The following is a 20,071-nucleotide window of genomic DNA, read 5'->3' as shown; positions in this document are numbered from 1 at the left end:
CCTCACACAACCCCTGTGATGTCACCCAGGCATTGTGATGTCACACAGCCATCTCTGTGACCTCACACAGCCCCTGTAATGACACATCACCATCTCTGATGTCACAGCCCCTGTGATGCCACACAGCTCTTTTGCGATGTCACATATTCATCTGTGATGTAACAGTCCACTCCGGACGTTACAAGGCCCCTTGTGATGTCACAGAGTCAACTCTGGGATGTCACCCTGGAATTTCAGTGACGCAGCTGCACTGTGATGACACAGAAAACACTGTGATATCAGAAAGCCAGTCTGTGATGACACTGTCTGTTCTGTGATGTCATAGCCTGCTCTGTGATGTTACCAGCCGCCCAGTGATGTCACAACCCTCTCTCTGATGTCACAAAACCCTCTCCGTAATGTCATACTCCCACTCTGTAATGTCACAGCACACCTTTTGAACACAAAGCCCACTCCATGATGTCACACAGTCATGCCATGATGTCACAGCCTGCTCTGTGATGTCACAGAATCCCCTCTATGATGCTGTAGCTGCTCAATGACCTCACACAACAAAATCTGTGATGTCATAGCCCAATCTGTGACCTCACACAGCCCACTCTGTGCTGTCATACAGCCCCTTGCTGACATCCCAGCTGCTCTGTGCCTCTGTGAGACAGCCCCAGAGGTGTTGCTGTGACACAGCCCCCTCTGGGCCATCCCACAGCCGCTGTCAGTGCTGAGCCCTTGTGAGCTCTGTCTGTGCCCTGCTGGTGTCCCTGAGGGGCCCTGGCAGTGCCCCAGCCCTGCTGGGCTGTGCACAGGAGCTGCTCCTGGCCAGAGCTGTCTCTCTGCAGCGCTGCCCTTGCCAGGAGCTGCCTCTGGGCCAGGAGCCCGGCCCAGCTCAGCAGCACAGACACAGCACAGGGACTTCAATGATCCTCTGGGACTTTGGTGCTCTTTGCATCAGACTCAGTCCCTCAGAGAGAGCTCAAAGAACTTCTCAGGGACTCAAAATCAGATTCAAAGTCCAAATTTTCTTTTGCTTTTAATGGGTCCTATTGAGGGACACAACTCATGTGAAAGTGTCCCCAGGTTCCAGGTAGAGCAGAACACTGGAAGCAGTGATGACAGGTGGGGACAAACAAGGCAAAGGTGTCTCCGGTGCTGAGCAAACCTGGATGTGTTTCAGGAATGCAAAGGGCCAAGGCCTGAGCCCCAGCCCCTGGCCAGGCAGATCCTGTCCCTCCCTCCTTGCTCAGGGCTCTTCCCAGGATGGGCACTGGCATGTGGGCATGTGCAATGGCAAGGGCAGGAGCATGGGGCGGCCCCTGCCAGGCTGCTGAGCAGGGACAAGGAGGCAGGGATTACCCCACTGTTTCAGGTTGCAGTGTAAGATGTAACCAAATGCATGTTTTCAATTACCATCTTCATAAACTGTTATAAACAGGTGGGGCAGTGTTCTTTATCTCTTGCATGACTCAGCCCTGATAACGCCTTCCAGGGGAGATATCTTCTGTAAATGGGTCATTGAGTGTCACTGCAGGACTGATAAAATTCCATCATCCCATTGTGGGATGCTCCACCCAGGGGGAGGAGCCAAGCATTCCTACCTGGATATAAGCTGAGGCTTAAAATACCAGGAGCAGCTTGCCTACTGGATTCCCAGAGGACAAGATCTCCATAACCACCCCTGGACCTTCAGAGGAAGACCAGACCCTTCTATAGGACCACTGCTTCGACAGAATCATGTTCATCACTCCAACAGGGCTGCAGCCACCATTTAATGGGACTGCTGCCATCACCCTGACCAACAGGGTGTCAGGTTATATCCTGACTCTGTCAGTTTAGGCAGTGTTTCTGTATCATTGACTTGATCTAAATTTTTCTTATTAAATTGTAATTCTGGTTTAGACCATCTCCAGGTTTGCCTTTAAACCAGTACAAAAAAAAATTTGCTCATCCCTTGTTTTCCTCCCAAAACAGGATTTCCCACCCCCAAATCTTTGCCAGATGGAGGAGGAGGCTGCGAGGAAGAGGAAGGAGCCCTGGGACACCCAGGCAGGTGAGGAGGAAGCCAGTGCTCCTTTCCCCCTCTCTCCTGCTCCATCTCCCAGCCCAGCATGGCCCCTGGCTGCAGGACAACCCTGCTGCCAACGCCATCCTGCTGGAGGGATCTCCTTCCCCTTCCCTGTGGCATTGGGGCAAATTCCATCCTCTCCTTGTCCTTCCTCCCCCAGACAAGGAACTGAGGTTGGAGACTAGGCAGGACAAATCCCCATGGCAGAACCTCAAGGAAGAGGCCATTTTGAGTGACTCCAGGGAACTGGAATCCAACAGGGAAGAAAACTCAAAGAGACCCTGCATGAAGATGGGCTCCAAACGCAGCACAGGATGCTCTTAGGAGGAAAGACCCACCCTGAGCCAGGAAGGTGGACAGAGCTTGAGCCAGAGCTCGGAGCTGGTGGTCCATGAGCAGCTTCATGATGGGGAGAAGCCCTACAAGTACTTGGAGTGTTGGAAGAGCTTCAGGCAGAGCAGCACCCTGATCTGTCACCCGATGATTAAACCAGAGAATGGACCTGTGAGCGTGGGGAATGTGGGAAGGGCTTCAGCTGCAGATCCACCCTCGTCACCCATCAACGCATCTATACTGGGTAGAGGCCCTTCAAGTGTCTCCAGTGTCGGAAGAGGTTTCAGACCAGCTCCGATCTCTACAAGCACCAGCAGATTCACTCAGAGGAGAGGCCGTTCTGCTGCCCTGACTGTGGGAAGGGCTTCAAGCACAACTCCCTCCTCATCAGGCACCAGCAGATCCACACTGGGGAGAGGCCCTACTAGTGCCCCACCTGTGGGAAGAGGTTTCAGACGAGGAGAGGCCCTTCCACTGCCCTGATTGTGGGAAGGGCTTCAAGAAAAAATTCACCCTCATCAGGCACCGGTGCATCCATACTGGGGAGAGGCCCTATGAGTTCTCCACATCATGGGAAGAGCTCCTCCATGAGCTTGGACTTGATCAGACACCAATGGAGTCACCAGTAACGGAAGTTCTGTAAGTGCCCCAACTGCAGGAAGAGCTTCATGCCCAGCTCCAGCTTCTTTCCCCATTGGAAGTCACATGTTGGGAAGAGTTCTGGGGACCCATTTTCCCTCTGGTCCATGCTAGGAAGACACCTGTCCCTTTTCCTGCTCCTGCCAATGACATGATGTGGGGTGGAAGAGCATGAGGGTCTGGCCATGGCCCTGACATTACATTCACTCTCACCTCAGGTCATCGCCAAGGGCTGGAAAGGGACTCTCTCCTGAGGAGAAGGGTGTCCTCTCCAGGAAAGGGAAATTGTGGCCAGGAAGACCCAGTGAGCTGTGTTGTAGTTTTCCCTTATCACTTCTGTTATCAGTATGGTTTCAGTTCTTGTTTGTTCCTAATCTCATTGCTGTTCCTAATAAATTGTTTATATCCCAGCCCAGGATCTTTGCCTTTTTTTGCTTTCCATGGGAGGTGGGAGGGCAGTGAGGGCAGCGCGGTTTTATACCAAGCAGGAAATTGGGGAATCCCATTCCCGAACCCTGGCCTGTGGAAACCGAGCATCTCAGCTGGTCCCAGCCCTGGTGGCCATGGCAACAACCTTGGGAGCAGGTCCCTGGCTTGAGCTGTAGGGACTTCTTCCCTCGGGTGCCCAGGGACAGGAGTGGAGGGAACGGCTACAGCTGAGTTGGGGCAGGCTCAGGTTGGATGTCAGGAAAAGGTTTTTGCCCAGAGGCTGCTGGGGCCCTGCCCAGGCTCCCCAGGGAAGGGTCCCAGCTCCAGGGCTCTCAGAGCTCCAGCAGTGTTTGGACAGCGCTGCCAGGCCCAGCCTGGCATTGTTGGGGTGTCCTGTGCAGGGCCAGCAGTTGGACTGGAGGATCCTGATGGGTCCCTCCCAGCTCAGCCAATTCTGTGGTTCTGGGATCCCATGAGCCTGGGGATGGGGCTGCCAATGGTTGCCATGGCAACGGGCGGTGGCTGCAGGCCTGAGCTGGTGTCCATGGCAACCACCCCTGGCATGGGGTCTCCATGGAGCTGCCGAGGGACTGACCATAGCAACAGGGGCTGGGGATGGTTGCCATGGAAACTGACCATAGCAACAGGAGGCTGGTGATGGTTACCTGCTAAGGATCAGATTGGATACAGGCCCTAAGAGAGGTTCCATGGGGACTTTCCAAGAGTCTCCAGGCTGTTCCAGAGCTGGAATGTCACAGGCACAGACAGGGGCTCCATGGAGACCTCCCAGGTTTTTCTGGGGATGGTAAAGAGCCCTGTGGTCAGAGGCAGTCACAGCCATTCCATGGTGACATCCCAGGGGACCTTGGGCCGCAAAGGCACTGATCTGTCACAGGCATTCACGGGGGCTCCACGGTGACATCCCAGGAGTCCCCAGGCTGCCAAAGGGCCGGAATGTCCCAGACACTCACAGGGGGTCCTGTCATGGGCACAATGTGAGCTTCAGGAAAAATCTTTATTTCTTTATTGGAAAAATTCCTGCTTAATCATGAGGTGGAGAAATGACACTGAACAGCCACCATGGATCCTCAAACCCCTGCAGGGCCCCTAGACTTCTAAAATTCTTTCAAAGAGAGGAGACTGGGAGTGGCTGGATCCAATCCCAGCCCCAGAATTTGTCAAAGGTATAAAAGATTGAACAGGTGGAATTGAACCTTTAACCCAATTTGTCCCACAGAATTAATGATGGAATACCCGATAGATTTTTGTAAATATTTCTCTGATTGATTCTAATCATGATTAGAAGAAAGAACTTAAGCACATTCATTTACTCCACAGTTCAGGAGCTATAACAATTATTAGAATATAGTGCTTTAGGAAGCAGTTTTGAAGTTAACAGGGCCCTGCTGGAGTTGTTGGAGCCCATTGCAGGCAGAGCCTCCTGGTCCAGCAGGAACTGCCTTTCCTGTGCCATGAGCAGGGCAGGTCCCACTGCAGGAAAAGCCCCAGGCCAGCCCCAGCACAGGGAAGGCCTCGAGCACAAGGGCAGAGTGCCGTTCTGGGAGCTGTGCCAGGGAGAGCTTGAGGCACCAAAGGCACCTTGGCAGCAGCAGCTGCTTGCAGGCCATGGCCAGAAGTCTCCCTTGGCAGCCCAGCCTGGTGGCCACCACTGCAGAGCTGCTGCTTCAGGGCTCATTCCTGGCTGGGCCCTGAAAAGCCACTTCTGCTCCAGGAGCCTGACTGGGAAGCCATTGGCCCCAGCACCTTGGGGACAAGATATTAATGACAAAACTCTTCATGCCAGCAGAGCCAAGGCAGGGGCAGAGGAAAGGGCAGAGCCAGGCCCAGGGGACAGGGCTGCCATGGTGATGGCTGTGAGGTCACTGCCCCTGCAGCAGCCTGGCTGCCCTCAGCAGACCTTCTGGCCAGAAGCGCTGTGAGGGCACCCAGCACATCAGAGAACTCACAACAGGAATTCTGTCACTGGAGAGGGGAGGGTTTCACTGGGTCAGGTTGCACAATGTTCGTGCTCTTGGACAATTCCTGGGATGGAGAATGCACTTCTCTGGAAAATCAGCTGCAGTTTCGAGCCACCCTCTTACTTGTAAAATATTTCCTCCTTCTAAGATAAATAAATCCACCCTCATTCAGTTTAAAGATATTGGCCCTTGTTCTGTCATTGCAAGATTTGGGAGAAAATAACTTTGATCACTATTTTTCCATTTTCTCAGACCTTGGAGAAGACACAAAAATCTCCCAGGATGGGGTTTGGAGGCCTCATCACAAAACTAGCTGGTAGAGTGTGATGGCTCTGGGCTCAGTGGTGTGGAGACTGAGGGTAGAATAGGAGTAGCCTGGGAGGGATGGAAGGGTGGTTTCAGAGAGGCTGGAGCTTTTTCTTCATAGTGGGAATGAGCCTGAAGAAGACATATTAGCACCAAGGGCAGCTGGGGAGGCCCAGACTGGCACCAGGAGAAAGGAATTTCCCTGCCAGGGCAGGGCTGTGGTGCAGCACATCCCCCTGGAGCCTGGAGCAGCCCAAGGCTTTGTGTGGGCAGGCAGAGGCAGGCAGGAGGCAGAGCTGTCAGCAAAGGAAGGGCCCAGCCAGGTGGGGCAGCCGGGGGATGACGACAGCCTGCAGGGACAGAGGCGCAAGTTTGCTCAGTTTCAGAGACACCTTTCCCTTGCTTGTCCCCACCTGTCATCACTGCCACCTGTGTTCTCCTCTACCTGGAACCTGGGGACACTTTCTCAGTCCTGTCCCTCAGAAGGATCTATTTAAAATATGAGAAACTTCTGTGTTTCAATTTCTTTTTGAGTCCCTGAGAAGTTCTTTGAGCACACTCTGAGGGACAGAATCTGATGCAAAGAGCACCAAAGCCCCAGAGGGTCATTGAAGTCGATGCGCTGTGTCTGTGCTGCTGAGCTGGGCTGGGCTCCTGGCCCAGAGGCAGCTCCTGGCAAGGGCAGCGCTGCAGAGAGAGAGCTCTGGCCAGGAGCAGCTCCTGTGCACAGCCCAGCAGGGCTGGGGCACTGCCAGGGCCCCTCAGGGACACCAGCAGGGCACAGACAGAGCTCACAGGGGCTCAGCACTGGCAGGGGCTGTGGGATGGCCCAGGGGGCTGTGACACAGCAGCACCTCTGTGGCTGTGTCATAGAGGCAAAGGGCAGGTGGGATGTCAGCAAGGGGCTGTGTGACAGCACAGAGTGGGCTGTGTGAGGTCACAGGTTGGGCTATGACATCTCAGATTTTGTTGTGTGAGGTCATTGATCAGCTACAGCATCATAGAGGGGATTCTGTGACATCACAGAGCAGGCTGTGACATCATGGCATGACTGTGTGACATCATGGAGTGGGCTTTGTGTTCAAAAGGTGTGCTGTGACATTACAGAGTGGGAGTATGACATTACGGAGAGGGTTTTGTGACATCACTGAGGGAGTTGTGACATCACAGAGTGGGCTGTGACATCATAGAGTAGGGTGTGAGGCCGTAGAGCAGACTCTGCCATCATAGAGCGTGGCTCTGTGACATCAGAGTGTGGGTTGTGACATCATCAGGTGGTTGTGTAACATAATAGAGCAGGCTGCAGCATCACAGAACAGATTCTGGCATAACAGAATGACTTTGCGACTTCACAGTCTTCAGTGACATTGCAGCACTGCTGTATGGCATCACCGGGTGACATTATAGAGTTGGCACTGTGACATCTCAGATATGGCTGTTTGACATCCCAGACATGGCTGTGTGACATCCCAGGGGCTGTGTGACATCACAGGGGCTGTGTGAGGTCACTGGGGAGGTCACTCTGGCCCGGCCCGCCTCTCAGTTGCCCCCAGAGCAGTCCAACCCTGCTCGTGCACAGCAGGGTCCCCTGTCCCCCCAGGTCCCCCCGCCCCCGGCCCCGCAGCCTCCCTCAGAGGATGTTCCATGAGACCAACCTGGGGACCGGGGGACGGAGCCCTGGGGGTGGTAAAGGGGGACAGGGACTCCCCGGCAGAGTCCCAGTGTCCCCCAGGGCCAGTGCCTGGGCCAGGGCTCCTTCACCCTGTTACGAACGAGGCCTTGAGAGCGCTGAAAAAATCCCCAGCAAGGGAGCAGCAAAAACCAGATTTAATATTAGGCGACAGCACCACGAAATTCCTTGGCAAGAGTCACTTTGCTCCTGACTGGAATATTTCAGGCACAGCAAGGAAACAAAGCAACAGCAAAACCAAACAGAATCCAGGCAATCAATCCAGAAATGAACTGAGAACTGTCCCTGTGTGTGTGTAACACAAGGACAGTGAGGGCAAGGATAAAAGAAATATGGCCGAAAAAGTTAACAGAGCTCAAACTTAACAGGACTTAACTGATACCTTAACCTTAACTGACACCTTAAACTTCACAATTTAGCAAAGAACAGAGCTTAACAGTATTTAACCTAACTTATAACCTATGACTTAGCAATTTACCAGAGGAATAACACTTAACAATGTTCAACTTAACTTTTATTAAACATAACAACTTAGCACAAGAAGAATTCTTAGCAGCATTTAACTTAGCTCAAACCTTGTGACTTAACCTAACTTACAGCTATCCAAGGCACTCCAACCCCTCAGAGAGCAGCATTTCTGCCCCATTTCCCCAGCACAGGCACTCCTGTGTGCACACAGACACAAAGAGTCAGGGCAAGGCACCTGTGAGAAATTCCCCTGAGGGCAGGAAATGCTCCCTGTGGATCCTTTGGCATCTCCCCTGTGGGTGAAGGGTTGAGCCTGGAGGAGTGTGGGGATCGGCCCAGGCTCTGTCGTTGTTGGGGATCCCCGAGTGCAGCAAACAGGAGAGTTCCTGGCTGGGAGAGGCTCCACTCAGAGGGAGTCGCTGGCCCAGGAGAGCTCCAAGGGCTCCTTTTGGAGTGCTGTTTCTAGGGCCCCAAGAGAGGGGCTTCAGTCCCAGCAATGGTTTATCCTGGCCACACTTGGCACCAACAGCTTTCTTTGGCAGTGTGAGAACAGGGATGTTGTGCCAGTGAGGGAACAAAAACAGTTCCCAGGGCTGCTCCTACAGAAACCAGGAGCTGGTTGGGCAGCAGCAGTGCCTGGGGCAGACAGTGTTTGTACTGAGCTGCAGAGGGGCTGAGCCCAGGGGCTGTTGGCCAAGGCCGAGGCCCAAGGAGCATTTCTCAGCTGGCAGGGCGGCCTGAGAAGGGGAGGGGGGAATGCAGCAGCACAGGGCCCGTGGAACCAAGGGAGCATTGTGACACTGTGGGGCTCTGTGACACCAAGGGACCATTGTGACACTGTGAAGTCTTGTGAGACCAAGGGACTGTTGTGACACTGTGGGGCCTCATGGAATTGTGGAGAGCACTGTGACATTGCTGGGCCTCATGGAACCAAGGGGACTGTACTGACACTGTGGGGCTCCATGGAGTGTAGGGATCATCGTGACACAGAGGCCCCATCAAACCAAGGTCCATTGTGACACTGCAGTGCCTTATGGAACCATTATGACTCTCTGTGGTGTCATGGAACCAAGGGGCTATTGTAACCCTGTGACACCCCATGGAGCTAAAGGTCCATTGTGACATTGCAGGGCCTCATGGACCCATGGAAAGACCATTAAGAGACTTCACAGCCTCATGGAACCACTGAGACCATTGTGACCCTGGGGGTGCCCACAGAACTAAGAGGACCATTCTGAATACTCTGGGACCTCATGATACCAAGAGGCCATTGTGACACTGAAGGCTGCATAGGGGTCATGGTGACATTGTGGGGCCTCCTGTCATCAGGGGTCCATTTTGACACTGTGGAGCCAAAGAAGACCATTGTGACACTGCAAACCCCCAGGGTCCAAAGGTCCATTGTGACATTGCAGGGCTCATGGAATAGGAGCCACATGACATTGTGTGTCTTGTGGAACCACAGAGATCATCGTGGCACTGCAAGGCCTCATGGAATCATTGGGACAATTATGACACTGCAGGGCCTTCTGGAACCTTGGGGCCATTGCAACACTGTGGAATCCAATTGAAAGCAGGGTCTCTTTTGACACTGCTGGACCCCATGGAATCAAAGCACCATTATGACACTGCGGGGTCCCATGGATGCAAGGCACCATTGTGTCACTGTGGGGTGCCATAAAAACAAAAGAACACGGAACAGGGCTGGCTTTTTTGTCTTTCTCTGTTTCTGTGCTCCTGCAGATTTTGATTAACATTAAATTGAACAGGCTTAGAGTTTGTGAAGTTGAATGGACCAAGTCAATGCTTTGAGAAGTGTTCTCTGTTGATTGAATATCTTACGTAGTTTGACATAAGAAGAATTTTAAAAAGTATTACAAAACTTTTTTGTGTAACTGACAATCTGTTGAACCACTAAGATGCTGAATATGCCTCTGTGAAACACATATGTTAAAGATTAAAAAACCCAGGAACCTCCTCTTTCTTTTCCAGTCAGCAAAGAAACAGTGGCCCCAGCCCTTGCCCCCAAAACTCTTTTTCTTTATAACACATAAAACTACAGAAAAAATTCAAATTAATGTCAAACAAAAAACCTCCATACTTAAATAAACAAATGTTAAAATAACTGTAATTTCATAAAAAGTTTAAAGAGGGTAAAAAAAATAGTCCAGTATCCTCAAAAAAAGATCTCTATTCCCAGAGATAAAAATAATTTTGAACTTAATAATAAAAACATTTACCTTTAAATGACTCATACTTAAAGCAATACCCCATAAGTCGACATGGCTCATCAACAAGCTGTAAAAAAGCTTGTAGCAATAAAAGTAACTTCACAATAACAAAGTTCTATAGACAACTGTTATCCATGCGAGAATTATGAGCATCAAAAAAATCCATTTTTTTCTCTTGTAAAAAAATCTCCATAATCTTGATAAGAAAAACTTCTCTCCCAAAGTAAACTAAAAAAGACTATTCTAGAAATAGTACCCTAACTAGAAATTTTAAGTTTAGTTTCTTTTCATTGTCAGTAAAAAAAAAAGTTGTAAAGAAAAAAGTGTTCTAAAGAGTTTAATTCTTACTACTTTTTTCTTTTTAATTTTACTTTTAAATAAAAATTTCTTTATATACTCTTAAAATTTTAGGCCTACTGTACCTTTCTCACAATCCTATCTCACAACAAAATTAATACATAAATAATTAATGGACACTAAAACCAACCACACTCATCAATACATTACTTAAGAAATCCCAGGATTTGAAAAATCTTAAATTAACAATCCAAAACCATTACAAAGCTATAATAAACCTTTTGCCAAAGTTTCTCTGATTTTCTAAAGTACCCAGTAAAGGCTGTTTTGTTCTTCTGTGCTCCTCAGAATCTCTTGTATTGGTATTTCTCCAGTGCTCCTAACTCAGAGCACACAAACAATTGTAATTCCTTTTAAATGTCTCCTTGAGAGAGTTGTTTGGGGAATAGGAATCAGGTCTTGTCTGTCCTGCTTGGCCCAGCCCAGGCAGGGCTTTCCCAGCCACATTCCACACTCCATTGCCCAGCTGGAGCCGCTGGTGCCTCTGAGTTGTGCTGCCCCAGCCCCAGGGACGCTCTCCTTGTCTGCCCATTCCCCCATGGTCTCTGGGCAGGGATGGCCTCAGTGGGGGCTGCTGACATCCTCAGCACCTTGGAGGCTGCTGCTGAATTTTCCTGCTCCAGAGGCTTGTTCAGCCTTGAGCTCTTCAGTGCGGGAATTCAGTGTCCCAGGTCTCATTAACATTCAGAACACCTGAACAAGCCAAGCCTCTGGGAATAATTTGATTTTAATTTCCAAATAACTTGTGGTTAAGTAGATCTCTGTAATGTATTCAAAGTCAATATATTCTATTTAAAAATACAGTGAGAAAAGATTGTTTAGATCCTGTTTAGTTTTGTTTTCCTGTTAATTTATTGTTATGTGCAATCTCCAATTGACAGTAAATCCATGGACCTCGTCATGCAGTTTGAATGGATATTAAAATTAAGACCCTTCATGGCTGACAATCCATCATACTCTGTCCCTACCCCCACCCCACCATTTCCCCCATCCAAACCCTGGCCCTCAGAGCAGCCTTGTGCAAATCTGAGTTCCCTCCAGCCCAGGCTGCACCTGCAGCTTTCAGCTCCTTGGCTCCAACTCCCACCTACTTTCCTTGGAGAAGGAGCTGCCCGAGACACAGAGGGATGTTCATTTCTTGTCAGCCAACAAGACCAAGGGAAGGCATAGCTCTGTAAAATGCAAAAGTCATTCTTCTCCCTACCTCTGCCCTGCACCTGATCCCCACAGCCTGTCCTGTTCCCTTCAGGAAAAAGTTTCCAGTCCTGGGGCAGCATCAAAGGCATGGGCATGCTGGGCTGCAGGGCACCTTATCTTCTATGACTTTTTTTTTTTTTTTTAGATCGTGGAGGGGCCCTCCCCTGTCTTTGCTGGGTGTTCCTAAAACAATGATAGGGGAGTTCCAAGGGCTGTTGGTTTTGGTGATGCGGCCCTTGGCAAGCTGCTCCTCCACGAGGGCCTCCAGTGCACGTAACTTTGTGTTAGAAAGAAAGGGGCCACTGGTCATTCCACACTGGATGTTGTTGTTTCCAGGTGAGTTGTGGGATGGTGGGTTTCACACACTTCACAGTGGCCCCCACTAAGAATCCCTACTGGGAATTTTTAGAGAGGCGCCCCATTGGGCTAGAAGGTCCCTGCCCCAAAAGGTGATCAGTGCCCTCACCACGAATGGCTGGATGGTTGCCATCTTGCCCTCGGGACCTTCTACTATAATATTTCTCTTACTCCTTATGGAAACCACTGCCCTTCCAATCCCTGAAATCATCCCCGCCACGGGCTGTAGTTCCCAATTTGCTGCCTATTCAGAGCGGGCTATGATGGTAACATCCACCCTGGTGTCCAGCATGCTCAGGCAGTAAATCTTCTCCCCTTTGCAGAACAGGCCACACTCCACGACAGGTTTGTTGGAGGCCACAACCTGCACCCACATGATGGTGGGGTTGAGGGGAACCTGTCCTGGATTGTCTTTAGGTAACGGGAATGCTTGTGCAATAGGAGTCCCTTGTGATAGATAAAAAGGAGGTTCTGTGCAACAGAGCTGTACGAAAATTTCTTCCCCTGGGCCAATGATCTGGACTTTGGAAGTGACATAAATTTGTCCAGGTCCATGAAAAGTGCCTCCCAGAATGAATATATTGGAAGGACCATCGGATGGCCCACATCTTCCCGTTGGCACGCGGTGAAGCATTCCCTGTTAGAGAAGTCTATGGACAGCTGAGTTACCAGCTGGTGCCGGGTTCCCACCTGTCCCGCTCCATGCGTTGGATCCCGCTGATGTCCCTTGGGATCCCTGCAGTGATGATGCTGCTCATGGTCGGCCTGCAGCTCCTGATGGGTGTCAGTTGTCACCATCTGTTCATATGAATGGGGGTTGTGATGGTTTGCTTACTGCTCTTGGAGTGCAAAACCAACACGGAAAGGGGATTGCAGTATCAATCAGAACAAATGCACCTTTATTGAATGACCACAGCAAATGTGTTAATGGAATTAGAGAAAGGAAAAGAATAGAAAAGAGGTGGAGAGAGAGAGAGGGAGCTACCAAACGTAGAGAGAAAAAGTCCTTGTAGTCCAACTGATGGAGTTCGCCTAGTCACATTGGGGAGATCTCAAAAGTCCTGGTAAACTCAAGGTTCTATTATAGTCCATTGCTGAGGAGGGGAACAAATCTTGAAATTGTTGAGGGGGAACAGATGCAATAAAGAATAAGTCTATTGAAATTGCTGAGGGGGAAAGAAGGTATTGAAGACAGGTACAGACAGTCTATGTTCTCAGCAGTAGGTGAGAACCATTGTCTTCTTGGTCCAATGGCCATACCTGCAGGCAAATATCTGGCTTTGGTCAGGTCAGCTCCCCCACACACCTCCCCCATGTTGAGGGTTTCAGTCTCAGTCCTTGGGAAGGGGGAGCTTCTCCATATAGGGTTCTCATATCTCAGTCCTTGAGGGAGAGTCTTCTCCCATCTCAGTCCGTCCATCAGGGTGGTTGAAAAGCAGATGATGGCTCTTCTGTGGGAGGGGGACCACCAAAGGTTACCCCAGAAAAGTCCAACCAGGCCAAGAGGTGGGGAAATCCACAAGCTATTGTCACAGAGCAGGTGCAAGTACATGGGGTGTGTCACCCCCTGGCAGGCCCTGCTAGAAGCAGTCACTGTAGACACAGCTGCAAACAATCCCTTGGCAGGCCAGAATTCTGCTCAGGAGCCTCAGGATTATTTGGCGTTCATCCACCACCGGCAGGCCAGAATTCCAATCCAGGTCCTCAGGGTCTCAATGTCTGTCCTGGGGATGGTCGTGAGGCAAATGAGGGGAACTGCAGACCATCTCTCACACCTTCATGTGCATGCTCTGGGAAGCCAGGAGCAAGCTGCTCCAGGTGCAGTGCCCCCCCTGCCTCCCCGGCAGGGCAGGGGTCAATGAGCCAGTGGTGGCTGTCCCTAAACAGATCCACAGCTGGCTGTAGCAGAGGGGCTGGTGGCTGCCCATGCCGGGGGACGCGCTCCTCCAAGTCTGACTGGGATGTGCCTATCAAGGTGGATTCGCTTTCCCATGGGGTCTGGCCCCTTAGAGTTCTGGAAAGCATTGACCAGATTGATAGTAGTCAAGGTACACTCACATCTCACCTCAGTTCCCCCAGACACAGAGACCCAGTGAGTCCCAGGCCTGCAGATCCAGTGAGATTTCCACATCCACGGGGAAACCATGAATTTTGGCCTAACAGAAAAGCCTGCAGAGAACATCTTGCAACATAGGAAGTCTCATGACAAGTCATAAGTTCCCACACTGCAAGGGTTTCATCTTCTGACATAGAAATTTGGATGCCCATTTCTGCAGGCACCTTTTCCCAACCGCAAGCTCCCCCAGGTCACATCGGGGTTCACCTCTTGCCGTAACCAGGCGTCCCCAAAGGGGTAATATTTAGCATTGACTCCACAATTCTCAGAAGGCTGATCAATCACTTTATTATACTATGCCTTTTAAGACACCCATCGCCCTTAGAGACAGTCACCATACAGGTGGACCTAATTGGTCCTTGAATCCAAACACCATCACCAGTGGCCAATTAAGAAATCACCCTTTGGTAAACAAATCTTCATAACACATTCTACATGTTCACAACAGCAGGTGCAGCAAGTGAAGATAAGAATTATTTCTCATGAATTTCTCTGGTCTTCTCACAGCCTTCCCTAAGACAATGCCTGGCTAGTTGTGCCTTGCTCCCTGTGGTCAGAGAGCTGCTGCCACATGTTTGCAGACTGCTTCCATGTCTGCCCTTCCCAGGTGCCCAGGATCCTCTGGGATGGCTCTGGCCTTTCCAAGAGCTTTGAGAGAAGTCTCACAGTGACACTGCCCAGCCTTCTCAACATCCCTGACACCAAAAGCCTTTTCCACATCCCTCAGTGCCAGCTTAGTGCCCAGGACACAGCAGAGCCCTGTCCAGGTCCTCAGGGTGGTTCAGAAGGGAGGCAGCTGTGATTTCTCCCCACAGAGTCACCACTCCAATGTCTCTCTGTGCAGTCTATGGCGGTCCTGAGCATTTTCCCTGGAGCCTCCCTGCCCTGGATGTTTCTTTCAATGCAGTCCTCAGCACAGCCAAGCAAAGAATTTAGGTGGTTTCCGAGAGGACATTCCTCTTGAGTGAAGTGGCCTCAAGGCACTGTTTGTGCCACTGGAATTGTGCCACCCCCGGGTGCTGCTGATGGTGTTTGTACTCACTGGGGTTCATCTCCCCACACACACATGATGCACTGCTGAGTTCTCCTCAGTACAGAGCAAACATGGCCTGCTGGCCTGGTTACTTGGTGTCCCTCTGTGCAGTGACAAACAACCTCCTGTAGGTAGGGAGAGGCCAGTGCTGGAAGTGGTGGTTGCAGGGGCTGGTGTGGGACAATTGCCCTGGGCCACCTTCCCAGGCTGTCCTGGAACAAGGACAAAGCCCAGGCCCTGCTCTGCTTCTGCCTCAGGTCCATGCCAGGAGCTCTGGCTGTGCCAGGACTCTGCTGTGAGCCCCCCATGCACACTCTCCCCCTGCCCCAGGCACTGGGCTTTGCTGTGCCAGGACATTCCTGGGGCACATTCCTGACAGCAGGAAATGGAGAGAGGGCAAAGCCTTCCTGCTCTGCCCTCAGGGGATGCCCTTTCCTGATGGAGCTGCTGTGCTTGAGCCCAGCTGTGTCCCAGCAGTGCCCATGGCCTGGCCCTGCCTGTGGTCACAGCAGGGACATGCAGCAGGACAGTTACCAAGCTGCCAGAGCACTCTGGCCTTGCACCCACAGCAGGGCTGGGAAAGAGAGTGTGGACTTGGGAAGAGCAGCTCTGAAAGGACCAAGTGCTGCTGCTCCCTGGCAGTGCTGCTGTGTTGGGACCCTTCCCTTTCCCCCCTATAACTTCATGCAGGTCCCAGAGTTGAGATCCCAAAAAAACAAGGCACTGCAAGGTCGTTTATTTTGTTCAAACAAAGCAATAGTACAGCTCCTGGATTACAGAGCTTCTGGATCAAATTCAAGAGGCAGACAGGGAATTAGGTGAGGGATGAATAGAAACATTTAATTGAGCACATTATGGCAAGAAGAATCCATCGGCATGACCAAATACCTGAGAAGGCAGAGACTGGGCCAGTCATGAGTTCCATTCTGAAAACTAAGCAGCAGAAAACAATCACTTCTTTGCTTCTGAAAAGTACCCAGTCATCTTTGTCCTCAGGGCATCCTTGAGCTCCTGGTTCCTCAGGCTGTAGATGAGGGGGTTCAGGGCAGGAGGCACCACCGAGTACAAAACTGACAGGGCCAGATCCAGGGATGGGGAGGACATGGAGGGGGGCTTCAGGTAGGCAAATACTGCAGTGCTGATAAACAGGAAGAGCACGGCCAGGTGAGGGAGACAGGTGGAAAAGGCTTTGTAGCGTCCCTGCTCAGAGGGGATCCTCAGTACAGCCCTGAAGATCTGCACATAGGAGAAAACAATGAACACAAAACAACCAACTAACAAAAAAGTACAAACTATGAGAAGCCCAAGTTCCCTGAGGTAGGAATTGGAGCAGGAGAGCTTGAGGATCTGAGGAATTTCACAGAAGAACTGGCCTAAGGCATTGCCATGGCACAGGGGCAGGGAAAATGTATTGACTGTGTGCATGACAGCGTAGAGAAAGCCACTGGCCCAGGCAGCTGCTGCCATGTGGGCACAAGCTCTGCTGCCCAGGAGGGTCCCGTAGTGCAGGGGTTTGCAGATGGACACGTAGCGATCATACGACATGACTGTGAGAAGGGCAAGCTCTGATCCAGAGAAGAAGAAAATCAGAAAAACCTGTGCAGCACATCCAGTGTAGGAGATGGTCCTGGTGTCCCAGAGGGAATTGTGCATGGCCTTGGGGACAGTGGTGCTTAGGAAGGCCATGTCAAGAACAGAGAGGTTGAGCAAGAAGAAGAACATGGGCGTGTGCAGGTGGTGGCCGCAGGCTACGGCGCTGATGATGAGGCCGTTGCCCAGGAGGGCAGCCAGGGAGATGCCCAGCAAGAGGCAGAAGTGCAGGAGCTGCAGCTGCCGCGTGTCTGCCAATGCCAGCAGGAGGAAGTGGCTGATGGAGCTGCTGTTGGACATTTGCCGTGTCTTGGCATGGGGATCTGTAAAAAAAGTAATCATGGTATAGTTGTGTTTGAAGAGGACTTTAAAAATCCCAGCACAGACTGGGGGCACTTTCCCCCCACTTCCTGCTCAGGGCTCTGCTGCCTGGAACTGTCCATGCCAGCAGCTGCTTCCCTGTGCCCAGGACTGGGCCCTGCCAGTGCTGCCAGAGCCCAGCCCAGCCCTGGGGACTCAGCTCTGCCCTGCAGACCCCTCCCAGCTCTGGCACTGCCCAGGGGCAGCTCTGGCTCTGCAGGCTCTGATCGCAACGTCAGAGCAACCCTGAGGAGGCTGGAAAAGCAACAAAGATGCCGCCGTCTGAGGGGCCCTGTGATGATTTCTGTCACTGCATGGTTTATTCTGGTCTATTGGGTTTTTTTTTTATTTATTCTCCACCTGAACTGAGAGATGAATATCTATATGCAATTTCCCATTCAGGCAAAACAGAGCAGTAGAATAAAAACCCAGGCTTTTCCCATTTATTGAAGCCATTCATTACAATGAACAGTAGTTTCTGAGAAAGAAAAGAATTAAAAGACCTGAGGAATAAAAGAATTAAAAGACACTCTATCAAGGGAAACACAGAAGTTAATAAATAACCTAAAATACATTGTTTGGGAAAACTTTGATTAGATAAGTTAATAAATAATCTAAAATACACTCACAAAAGAGACTTTGGAGTTAGAATATTTGAAGAAGCGAAAGTAGAAGCCAAAAAGTTAAGGTGACCTGCCAAGCCGTCAGAATCAAGCCAAGTGCAACAGTGATTTCTGCCAAGTCATGGAAAAACATGCCAAGGATGACAGGAAGATGCCCAAATTAGGAGAAGCTTAAAATTTAACTAAGGAAGACCAAGAGTTCCTGGAAAACCCCGCCTATACTCCTGCCTGCTTATTAATATGCATATAATAAATGATGTAATCCTTGTTCAAAATTGTATAAAAACCTGCTTTTGCTGTACCTGATTTAGAAATCCACTTGGTGATTTCTCCAACGCGTTGTCAATAAATACCTCCTGCCTATAGACCTCAAATCTAGTCTCTGGGCAGCTTATTATCGCCTTTTGGGGCAAAATTCGGCATCATTTTTGGCGACCGCGGCAGGACAGAAAGGGTCCTCCCGAGCCTTGGCTCGAGGGGGACCGGGATCTCTTCGGGGCCCTTGACGGAATTCTGTCAGAAGGGATCCCCATCCCCCAGCCAACGCGCAACGGTGGACAAGAACTTTCTGCATCTCCTGCTCCAAATTAAGAGGTATTTATCTTTGCTTAAGGGGTTTATGGTAAAGCGCTTTATTGGGAAACGAGGGTCAGACGTGACCGCTCGAAGGGAAGCCGGGGGACGCCCTGGTAAAGAATCCCAGTTGTGTTAGAGGTACGGTAATAGTAACGCAGGTTAGAGTCCTGCTGTGAGGAATATTTGTTTTTCGTAACGCAGGTTAGAGTCCTGCTGAAAGGAGTATTTGTTTTTCGTTTATCTTGGTATTCTTTGGAAGGAATATTGTTTTTCGTTTATCTTGGTATTTTTGGTTTGTTCTTATTATGTGGGAAACCGTTTTAACACTGTGTTTAATGTTATAATACTGTGAATTAAGGGTCAAGAACTGAAATTGTTCTCTGAGACCGGAAGAGAGGTCGGTCAGTTCGTGGTATTTTTGTGTCTGCTCTATGTGTCTGTTGCAAAATCTTACAGGAGGCGTCTTGTCACTCTTCATGTAATAGACGCACGTCTCAATCCCGGGAAGAAATTTGTCACCCCCTGCAATTGTTACGGTGCTTTGCGATTGCATGAATCTGGCAAACCGGTATCTCACGGTCTGTAGGCGACCTCTCGTGACCCTACCTGGTAAACAATCCGTTCTGATATAGACCATAAGGTAGGAACTATTTCATAAAGGTGTGTGGGTGAGAGTGAATGAGACGCAGCATCGCTGCGAAGCGAGAGGGAGTCCCACTCCGCATTTCCTGTTCTTCGCGAGAAGCCAGGTCGGAAACGGACAAAGTGATTGGAAATTGCGTGTATGAAGTGTTAAAATCAATTGGCATATAGTATTTGCGAGAAAGAGACTGTTCCGGTTAAACAGAAAACGCAGACACAGGAAATAGCAATGGGAGGTCAACAGAGTAAGGACGTAAATATGAAAACCCCCGTAGGATGTATCCTAAAGCACTGGAAGGACTTGGGAGGGATTCCGGGGGGAAACATAAGTAAAAAGACGCTCCTTAAATATTGCACACAGTGGTGGCCATTGTATAAGTTAGATGACGATGAGAAATGGCCACCGGAGGGAACAACTAATTATAACACTATTTTACAACTGATGCTTTTCCTCCGTCGACTTAATAAATGGGATGAAGTGATGTATGCTGACATGTTCTTTACCCTAAGAAATAAACCAGAGTGGCAAAAAAGAATGCGGGGTAAATGTAGCACCTCAGGACCCCCTAGTACTAGCTCTAGAAAAAGATAAGAAAGGTTCAAAGCCTAAAGAACGTTGCTGTGATGCATGTAGCATTGGGGAACAATGTCTTAAGCTAACGAGAAGAGATAGTGGAAAGGAGAGCGAAATAAGCCTGTGGGAATATCATCCATTCGCCCCAGGACGGGAAGGGCCTCTACACAGGCCAAAAGAGGAACAAGGGGGCCCTAGCCCATTAAAGGAACTGGAACGATGGTGGAAATCTAAGTTTGGGCGCAGCCCTCAGAAGCTAGACAACAGTTGGCAAGAAGGTAGCCCATCAAAATCGGGGGTTGAAAAGAGGGAAAGCAGCCCGCAGGGACCAGATAGTCCACAGGGGTCGGGGAGCTACAGGGATGCTGACAGCCACCCAGACTAGAAGTTGAGAGGGAAGAAGCCAGTCCACATGGAGCTGAAAGCCGAGGGGAGACACGCAGCCTGCCCGAACTAAGTCCATGTAGGGCTAGTAGCACACCTAAGGATGGAAGTTTAAGGAAATCAGGTAC

At 50.4% G+C, this 20,071-nt stretch overlaps 1 protein-coding gene across 1 annotated transcript; it reads right to left on the bottom strand.

Moving 5' to 3' along the window:
- Positions 1-16,145: 16,145 nt before the first annotated feature.
- On the bottom strand, positions 16,146-16,979 carry LOC128946051 (olfactory receptor 14C36-like; the record flags this gene model as incomplete). Its single annotated transcript, XM_054289981.1, has 1 exon — positions 16,146-16,979. A coding segment is annotated over one exon (834 nt), but the record flags the coding sequence as incomplete, so codon positions are not given.
- Between the last annotated feature and the right edge of the window lie 3,092 nt (positions 16,980-20,071).

Source organism: Melozone crissalis, unplaced genomic scaffold (assembly GCF_028551555.1).
Source record: "Melozone crissalis strain CALT ecotype California unplaced genomic scaffold, PUWL_Pcris_2 ptg000073l_1, whole genome shotgun sequence".
Classification (NCBI taxonomy): domain Eukaryota; kingdom Metazoa; phylum Chordata; class Aves; order Passeriformes; family Passerellidae; genus Melozone; species Melozone crissalis.
Note: the sequence above shows the minus strand (reverse complement) of the source record. Positions and strands in the feature narration are given on the sequence as shown.